This window comes from Sinocyclocheilus grahami, unplaced genomic scaffold, assembly GCF_001515645.1.
Source record: "Sinocyclocheilus grahami isolate Dianchi unplaced genomic scaffold, SAMN03320097.WGS_v1.1 scaffold13.1, whole genome shotgun sequence".
Classification (NCBI taxonomy): domain Eukaryota; kingdom Metazoa; phylum Chordata; class Actinopteri; order Cypriniformes; family Cyprinidae; genus Sinocyclocheilus; species Sinocyclocheilus grahami.
The window spans coordinates 2,038,950-2,049,313 of NW_015505192.1; the positions used below are offsets into that span (position 1 = coordinate 2,038,950).

At 35.8% G+C, this 10,364-nt stretch overlaps 1 protein-coding gene across 1 annotated transcript; it reads right to left on the bottom strand.

Annotated features, from left to right (window-relative positions):
• Positions 1-351: 351 nt before the first annotated feature.
• LOC107599458 (cysteine sulfinic acid decarboxylase-like) lies at positions 352-9,806 on the bottom strand. Its single transcript, XM_016291053.1, has 15 exons — positions 9,791-9,806; positions 8,772-8,893; positions 8,547-8,673; positions 8,274-8,364; positions 6,769-6,947; positions 5,392-5,435; positions 5,204-5,283; positions 5,066-5,120; positions 4,229-4,345; positions 4,023-4,087; positions 3,823-3,904; positions 3,451-3,650; positions 1,179-1,230; positions 988-1,077; positions 352-894 (listed from the first exon to the last, which is right to left on the bottom strand). Exons 1-15 carry the CDS (start codon positions 9,804-9,806, stop codon positions 721-723), a joined length of 1,494 nt encoding a protein of 497 aa, XP_016146539.1. The 3' UTR covers positions 352-720.
• Between the last annotated feature and the right edge of the window lie 558 nt (positions 9,807-10,364).

Sequence of the window (10,364 nt, forward strand, 5' to 3'; positions counted from 1 at the left end):
AGAGAAGAGAGAGAGAGAGAGAGAGAGAGAGAGAGAAGCCACACTTTAGCCAACCAGTGGGGAAGTAGTGGCCTAATGGTTAGAGAGTCAGACTTGTAACCCAAGTCTCATACTGGCAGGAATTGTAGGTGGGGGGGAGTGAATGTACAGCGCTCTCTTCCACCTTCAATACCACGACTGAGGTGTCCTTGAGCAAGGTGCCGCAACAAAAAATGGCTGCCCACTGCTCCACGTGTGTGTTCACTGCTGTGTGTGTGCACTTTGGATGGGCTAAATGCAGAGCACTAATTCTGAGTATGGGTCACCATACTAGACCACATGTCACGTCACTTTCACTTTTTTTCCACTTTCAGAAACGCGTTCTGCCTTTAAATCATTTTGCACATTCAGTTTCAGTTTCACAGTGCTTCTCAATCCTGGTCCTGGAGGCCCCTGCAGTGCACATTTTGGATGCCGCCCTTATTTAATACAGATGATTAGTAAATTAGTAAAATTAGTAAAAGCCCTAAGATCTAAATTGGGTTTTCCAAATGAATTCAATACCTACATGGGCCAGAATCTATGAGATTCATTCACACACATTTATTTGCTGGCTTAATCATTGAAGTCAGTATTGTGTACCGCTTACAAGTCAACATTTTAGCAACCTTTAGAAAATGGCAAATTAAAAATATCAAGATGTGACATTGTCTATTGGTAGACCACTGACATTCAAACTAACTACAGGTCCTTCCCTAGCTTTTCTATCTCATCAAGGAAGAAATCCATGTCCTTGGTGGTCAGCTGAGGAGAAAGAACAACCATACGGAAGAAGTTGACACGTCCATCCATGGGCTGGTATCCCACCATCATTGTTCCACGCTTCATCATTCTCTCTTTGATGACTGGCGCCACCTGATGGCATACATTGAGCATGACAATAATTCAGTGCTCAATAATTAATTTCTCTGGCATTTTATTTGTCATTCTACATTAAACAATGCTGACCTTTGATAACCTTTCCTGGTAATCCGGACTGTTCTCCTTCCCTTTCAGACTGGGTGGAATGAACCAGAAGCAAACGTTCACAAAATGCCCCTATTAGAAAACACAAACCATATATAAATATATAAACATGCATTATATTTACGTAAACACAAGTACACTACTTCAGGTTTGCATACAGTGCAACACTGTACCTTACAGACCAACTTGAAATTCTCCCTTTTCTCCATTTCTTCAACTAAATACCTGGTGCAGACATAAATAATATATTATTAAAATGCACACACATATATATGTATATTTATTAATATATATATATAAGCATAAATAAATAAAATAATATATACAGTAACATTCAAAAGTTTGGGGTCAGTGAGTTTTTTATCTTTTATTTACAGTTTTTTTCAAATGCTAACATCCTTTTGTCCAATCTCTAGTCACATTTTCAAAACTCTAAACACAATTAGCACAACATCCATCTGTTGTGACCATACCATTAACACGATTCATGTTGTTTTCACACAATATGCAGTCAATTACCATGTTTCTTTTATCTTCTTTTCATACAAGCTTACCCAAAACCAAAATCATGGATGTTTTTAGTCTTATTTACAAATGCTTAAACACAGCATGACCTAATGTTCCGAACCTTAAATATAGTATAAAGCTTCTACCTCTGCAACAACAGCAGCTCAAAGGTATTGAAAAAAATCTCTCTGTATAAAATATTCTAACGACTGATAAGCATTTTTAAGTAACAGATCACTGAAATATTTAGAAACAGCTGATTCCAGGCTCAGTTGGAGGAATAGTCTGATGTTGAAGCTCTTTCCATTACATCAACAACATAGAGTAAAAAAAGACCTCTTTGAAATGGTTTTGTGGATGCAGAACAACACAGCACTACAGAGAGAGAGAGAAATAATGCCTGGGAGAGGGAGAGGAATAGCTGTAGGAGGTAGAGAAGTAGATGGATCAGAAAAAAGGGAGAAGAGGTATAGGAGAGAAGTGAGAATGTGTGTTGGACGGTGCATTTTTATGTTTGTTTATTGGTTTGTTTTTTCCCCACATGTGGAACCTATGAAAGCTTATTTCTGCCTTGGAATATAAAGGGTAAGGATAATTGTGACTATCTCAGAATTCTAACTTTTTTCTTGCAATTGTGAATTGACAGTATCTCACAATTCGGATAAATTCTGAATTGCAAGACGTAAACGTGCAATTCCAATAATAGAAGTCCGAATTATGAGATATAAAGGTCATAGTTACTGTTTTTACTTTTTTTATTCTGTGACGGAAACAAGCTTGCATAGTAAGCAAAGGCCATGTATGCTGGAATTTTTGTTGATCACTGGCATCAGCTACCATGGGGGCACCATCCACATCCAACCCCCACCCACTGGAAAGCAATTTCAATCAAGGTTCCAATTGAGTTTCTGCATAGGGGACCCTATTTTTTTTCTATTGTACAGTCTATAAAGTAATGACTCATTCAGTTTTAGATAGTATGCTGCCAAGAATGAACACATTCAACATTTACAAATGTAAAATGGGTTTCAGTTGAAGATAAACTGAAGGCTAAATTACAAAAAAAACTATGGATTTTTATATTGTCATTATATGCAGGAAGAACTGAAACATGACAAGTAATGCAGTTTTTGTAAAGCCATCAACTGTTAGTATTTTGACAGTCACTGTGTTATGATTGACTATATGTTTCTGTTGGATAGAAACTAGTGCTAATGTTTTGACCGAATGACTCGATTTTGAATCGGGTTTGCTGTGTTTTGATAGAGTTAGTATATGTAGAAAAACATATTCAGCATTTTGAAATGTAGAGTTTGTATTTATTTAACTAAATGCGGTTTTGGCCAGAAAATTAACTATTTGGCTAATTGTGTGATGTAGGTGTGTTGCTGTGTTAAGAGTTTAGAAAAAGTACTTTAAGTATTGGTAAACACTTGTTAGAAATGAAAAGAAACTGTAATGTTACAAAAGATTAATATTTCAAATGAATGCTCATTTTCTTTTTTCTATTCATCAAAAATCCTGGAAAAGTGGATCACAGATGCCACAAAAATTCTAAGCAGCACAACTGTGTTCAACAAAATCAGCATATTAGAATGATTTCTGAAGGATCATGTGACATTGAAGACTAGAGTAATGATGCTGAAAATTCAGCTTTGCATCACAGGAATAAATTGCATTTTAAAATATATTCAAATAGAAAACAGTTATTTTAAATTGTAATAATATTTCACATATTATATATTTTTTAATCTTTTTTTTCTTTCAAAAACATTTAAAAAATCTCACCAATCCCTACATTTTTAACAATACTGTATACATTAATAATATATTGCAATGCGTTTAATGATATAAGTCAATAGTGTTTAAGAAAATGCAACATTAAAAAGATTGATAGTATTTTAATAAACAACATCATCTAACAGATGCATCAAATACCTTGCGAGGGCAAAGGTCTTATCCACTCGCTCTGAAAGCCCATGTGTTCCTATTGCTTTCCACATTAACCAGAGCTTCAAACAATCCACCTTGCGGCCACACTGGATAGATTTGTCTCCCGTGTCTAGACTTGTATCGTAGAACTTGTCTTGCTGGAATAAGTAGGTTGCGTTGGCACTGTGACAGTGCATTAGCAGATTCTACATATTGAGATGAGGAAAATCAAATTAGGAACAGTCAAGTGCACTTGTGGACAAGTCAATATAACACATTCATTTGACTAATGAGCAAAACACTGCATGAATAGACTTGCACGGGTTTAGAGGTAAAAGAAAAGATAGATGGATTGCTACATTCCATAAGCATTCCTACCGTGGTATCTCTAAACAAAATCACAGAGCACTGCAATCCCGCTAGAAGCATTTTGTGAGGGTTCCAAGTCACAGAGTTTGCTCTGAGTGTAAAAAAAAAGAATCATTAAATGATATAGTCAAAGATGGGCTACTTCTCTACCCAAAGCACATTAAATTCAGGGCTCATTCTGTAAGCCCACAGTACACAAGAGTTCAAACCTTTCTATTCCTGCAACCAGATGCTTGTGTTTTTTGGAAAACAGCACGCTTCCTCCCCAAGCGGCCTGTAAAGGAGAGAGATTCAGATTGTAACAGTTAGGAACGGGTGAAATTCTGCAAACAACTGGATACACTGAAAGTGGGGGCCACATGCATATAGACATGTTGCACAATGATGTTACATAAGGTAAACGTGCTGCACTTACATCAATGTGCATCCACATGCCGTTTCTTTCACTTATGTCAGCTATGTGGTTCAGAGGATCAAAGGCGCCCTGCACTGTGGTACCCGCTGTGGCATTAACGAAAAATGGGACAGCATCCTGAAGGAGACACATTAGTCAAACACCATTAACTTTTGACCCTTGGATATTTCATGCAAAAAAAAATAAAAAAGTATTGGTTTATCACCCTAATGTCTTTTCAAACCTGTATGTCCTTTTATTTCCATATAACACAAAAGGAGAAGTGTTGCATAATGTTCACGCTGCTCTTTTCCATACATGAAAGCAGACTATGTTGGGTTCTATCTCAAAAAAGCAATCAGATGTCTTTAGAACACTTTCTGGTCATTGTCTGCATTCTACAAAACACTTCCTTTAGTGTTCCATAGAAGGAAGAAATGAAAATGGATTTGGAATGAGATAAATCATAACAGAATTTTAATTGATGTTCTCACTTATACAAACTGCTTCAAATTGACCATATTCATTATAAAATGATAAACGCTAACATTCAAAAATTTGGGTTCAAATGAGTCGAAAAGTGAAAATTGAAATGTATCATGTTTTACAATTTTACTTTCCATTCATCAAAGAATCCTGAAATACTTATCACACGTTTCCACAAAAATATTAAGCGGCACAACTGTTTTCAACATGAATGATTTCTGAAGGATCATGTGACACTGAAGACTGGAGTAATTATGCTGAAAATTCAGCTTTGCATCACAGGAATAAATTACTTTTTATAATATATTATAATTAAATTATAATAATATTACCTTTTTTTAATCACCTTACTGATATAATTAAAATATTTACTTTTGATTTTGCTTGCACAATTTTTGCCTCCAGGTCCTCTGGTATCATGCTGCCGCTGTAGAGGAACAAAGAAACATTTTAAACAATTTAAAGTGAACCTCTGGTTTTCCAAAATGTGTTAGAGATAAGATCAGGTACCTCTCATCCACTTGTACAATGAAAACATTGTCTGTTCCGATACCAAGAAAAGTAGCAGCTTTTTTCATTGAGTAATGACTCTAAAAGAAAAAAAAAGACATAAAATTTAATGGTACAATTTCGATAATACTGCATTATATACCCTTTTATATCTAAGATCTAAGAACAAGTAACTTCTGACTTTTTACCTGTTGTGATGTAAATATAGCCATGCGTGGTGTGGCCCACAAGCCTTGTGTCTTCACTTGAGGGAAGGCCCAGTACCGTGCGATGTTCATGGCGTACATGTTGGACACTGAACCCCCGGGACAAAATATCCCATCTCCTTCTGACCAGCCAACCAGAGAGCGAAGCTGACGGAGCACTTCCTCCTCCATCAGGACAAACACCGGAGCCACTTCATAGGTGTATCTGAAACAACTTCACACTGAGTACTTTGAGCATGATATGTGTATGTATTTGTATCAGTGTTATTTTAGTATCATCAATATGCTATTATAATAGTTTGGAGAAATTTAGCAGTACATCACTTGTTCACCAATGGATCATCTGCAGTGAATGGGTGCCGTCAGAATGAGAGTCCAAACAGCTGATAAAAACCAAAATAATCCACACCACTCCAATTCATCAATTAACATCTTGTGTAGTGAAAAGCTCCGTGTTTGTTATGACATTTTTAACTGCTTCTGGCTAAAATAGCCTATCCATAATATCTAAAGTAGTCTATCCATAATATTGCTTCCTCCAGTGAAAGAGTTGTCTTGTCTGAATCAGAAGAGAAATATGCACAGATCAAGCACAGGTTACATGCAAAACCAGTCTTAAACTGTTATGTGTCGGTGGATTTTTTTATGTAAGAGGACAACAGGAGATTGACTTTTTCAATGGACAAAGCGTTATTATGGATTATGGACTTTGGTCAGAAGCGATGGGTTGAAGTTAAAATATCTTGATGGATTTGTTTCGTACAAACACGCAGCTTTTCACTTCACAAGATGTTAACTGATGGACTGGAGCGGTGTGGATTATTGGGATGTTTTTATCAGCTGTTTGGACTCTCATTCTGACGGCACCCATTCACTTCAGAGGATCCATTGGGGAGTAAGTGATGTAATGCTAAATTACTCCAAATATTTTGCCATGAAGAAACAAATTAATCTACATCTTGGATGGCCTAAGGGTGAGTACATTTTTAGAAAAATTTAATTTTGGGGTGTACTATTCCTTTAAGATTTTGAAGTAGTTTTTATTTTCTGTTTTCAGTTTTAACAATTTTGTTGTGTGCTTTGGTTGTTTTATAAAAATTTTTTTTTTCAAATTTATAAAGTGCATGTAATTTTTCAAATAAAAAAAATATCTTAGTTTTAGTTAATGATAACAACACTGTTTGCATTATCTAAAAATTCCAGATCCTAATTTAATCAATCTCTAATCAAATCACAGTTTTTAGATGAAAACTGTGGCTCCATGCTGTTATCAAACAGTGTCATCTGATAATTTCAAGTGCTCTGATAAGTTACTTATTACTATGACAACAGGATTTAATGGGACAGTGGCCCACAAGCCTTGTGTCTTCACTTGAGGGAAGGCCCAGTACCGTGCGATGTTCATGGCGTACATGTTGGACACTGAACCCCCGGGACAAAATATCCCATCTCCTTCTGACCAGCCAACCAGAGAGCGAAGCTGACGGAGCACTTCCTCCTCCATCAGGACAAACACCGGAGCCACTTCATAGGTGTATCTGAAACAACTTCACACTGAGTACTTTGAGCATGATATGTGTATGTATTTGTATCAGTGTTATTTTAGTATCATCAATATGCTATTATAATAGTTTGGAGAAATTTAGCAGTACATCACTTGTTCACCAATGGATCATCTGCAGTGAATGGGTGCCGTCAGAATGAGAGTCCAAACAGCTGATAAAAACATAAAAATAATCCACACCACTCCAATTCATCAATTAACATCTTGTGTAGTGAAAAGCTCCATGTTTGTTATGACATTTTTAACTGCTTCTGGCTAAAATAGCCTATCCATAATATCTAAAGTAGTCTATCCACAATATTGCTTCCTCCAGTGAAAGAGTTGTCTTGTCTGAATCAGAAGAGAAATATGCACAGATCAAGCACAGGTTACATGCAAAACCAGTCTTAAACTGTTATGTGTCGGTGGATTTTTTTATGTAAGAGGACAACAGGAGATTGACTTTTTCAATGGACAAAGCGTTATTATGGATTATGGACTTTGGTCAGAAGCGATGGGTTGAAGTTAAAATATCTTGATGGATTTGTTTCGTACAAACACGCAGCTTTTCACTTCACAAGATGTTAACTGATGGACTGGAGCGGTGTGGATTATTGGGATGTTTTTATCAGCTGTTTGGACTCTCATTCTGACGGCACCCATTCACTTCAGAGGATCCATTGGGGAGTAAGTGATGTAATGCTAAATTACTCCAAATATTTTGCCATGAAGAAACAAATTAATCTACATCTTGGATGGCCTAAGGGTGAGTACATTTTTAGAAAAATTTAATTTTGGGGTGTACTATTCCTTTAAGATTTTGAAGTAGTTTTTATTTTCTGTTTTCAGTTTTAACAATTTTGTTGTGTGCTTTGGTTGTTTTATAAAAATTTTTTTTTTCAAATTTATAAAGTGCATGTAATTTTTCAAATAAAAAAAATATCTTAGTTTTAGTTAATGATAACAACACTGTTTGCATTATCTAAAAATTCCAGATCCTAATTTAATCAATCTCTAATCAAATCACAGTTTTTAGATGAAAACTGTGGCTCCATGCTGTTATCAAACAGTGTCATCTGATAATTTCAAGTGCTCTGATAAGTTACTTATTACTATGACAACAGGATTTAATGGGACACTTCAGAAACAGTGTAACAGTTTACAATTTACTCCAAGTTTAACACTTATGAACCCTTCAGTTAATGAAACGCCATACAGACCATCTTACAACCCACATCTGAGGATCTAGGATGGCACATTCACTGTAACACTTTAACATGAACACCTGAAAATATATACATGAAAGTGCATCCACACGTACTGGCTGGTGTTGAGCGTTTCAGTGAGGAGCCGTCCTGTCAATGCATGGTAGTCCACGCCAGCAAACAGCTGATTGAAGAACCGAGGATGACCTGTGAATGAGAAAAGGCTCTGGACCAGGATGTAACCACATATTCAAGATTTAGGAGGAACTAATTTAATCATTTCAGAATAAAACACTGTTACATCTACCAGGCTGACCCCACCCCTACCATATAGGACAACCACTAATATGAATAATTAGTGGGATGTGATCCAAACACATCCAACATACAGGTTTTAACGCTGTATCTCGCCACATCTCGGACCCTCTGCAGTAGCTGCTCGTGAGATTCTCCATGTTCTCTGAGATCAAGGTCCAGAAGAGCTCTCAGTTGATCTGGATCTTTCCACTCACACACCTGTGAATACAAAGATATGCAGCTGATCTCATGAGATACATGATAGGATAGGAAGACCCAGCTGTTAAATGAGATGATAAATTCTTAAAAGACTTGACCTTCTCCTTCAAGTCAGTTCCTTTGTGAAGTATCTCCTCCATAATCACATTGAAAGCCTCAGTAAGGAACAGCTTGCCATCTGACTCATATTCTTCCAGGTGGACATGGCCATTAATATATTCTGTTACAGATACATATAAAAGAACATTTATTACTAAACAGTGTTGGGGAAAGTTACTTTTAAAAGTAATGCATTACAATATTACGTTACTCCATAAAAAAGTAACTAATCACGTTACTTAGTTACTTTTTATGGAAAGTAATGTGTTACGTTACTTTTGCGTTACTTTTTAAATCTGGAGAGGGCTTGCTTGTTTGTTTTTAAAATGAAAAAGTTCTATTTTTGGCAAATATAAAAGCCTTTTCATACCAGAAGTGAAATGAATAAGCCTCAGGCTGAAGGGAAAGTACATTAACGTCTGTACAGTAGAATGCAGAAGAAGAAATTTCAACACACTTCAGCAATAAAAAAAAGACACACAAATGTTTTTCTAGAGTAATTTGTGCTTATTAGTATGGTTGAACTGGATCATCGAAGGTCAGAAGCAAAGCCATTGGTTAATAGAATGGGATTAAATACATAAAGGATATTTGTGTTGTTTAACATTTAATTATTGCAGGTTTGCGTCATATTCTGAGTTGCATTATTTTTATTCATTTTGAGGAATACTGAATTTGTTTTTTTTTTTTGTGAGAGATGAATGAATGCATATTCATATTTATTTTAGAACTACAGTAACATCTTCTGACTTCTCTCAACATGGGGACAGGAGAGCTGTCAATCAATAAATTGGGGGGGGGAGTAACTTGCATTACTTATTTGAAAAAGTAACTCTTGTAAATTAAAAAGTAATGCGTTACTTTACTAGTTACTTGAAAAAAGTAATCTGATTACGTAACTCGCGTTACTTGTAATGCGTTACCCCCAACACCCCCCAACACCCCCAATGATAAAACAAACCAATGTTCAATAAATAATTCATTTTAAGTTAATAATAACCAAAGACACAATTCGTACTCTTCACGATCTTCATGATATAGGATTAAAACAGTACGCAAAAAATGCAACATGCAAAAAGTGTGTGTGTATATATATATATATATATATATATATATACACGATTTGTAATCGTAAGTATATATATATACTTACGATTAGTAAGTGTTAAACACATATATATATCAAAGTCATATCATAATAGCAATGTCATATAATCTTCATATGGTTTATGAAACATTGCAGCTGGTTTGTAACTGATGTAACTGGTGATCAATGTCGTCTAGAACTAACCGACCTGATCAACATCTACCAGGCTGATCCTGCCCCTACCAGCTTGTATTCCCAATAGCCCCTCACTGCAGAACACAAGATCCAGGGGGTGTGGTTGGATTACAATTTCATCTAGTTTTCAAATGTTTTGTCTGAACAAAAGAAATCCACCCTATATGTCACAGAGATTCTGAAGAGATGAGATTCAGCATCAAAAAACTATGCTTTCCAGGAGCCAGCTTTTTATTGCTTTAGCCCATAAATCAATAAACAGGATACTGCAAATCTGACAAATATCTAAATTATACAATAAAACAAGTTA

Excerpts from the sequence above, each read along its gene's own strand:
- LOC107599458 (XM_016291053.1), bottom strand. Across the intron at positions 6,948-8,273 it reads GAAACGCTCAACACCAGCCA|ATACACCTATGAAGTGGCTC; the intron begins GTACGTGTGGAT and ends AAGTTGTTTCAG. Across the intron at positions 4,346-5,065 it reads TTGTGCAAGCAAAATCAAAA|GATGCTGTCCCATTTTTCGT; the intron begins GTAAATATTTTA and ends TGTCTCCTTCAG.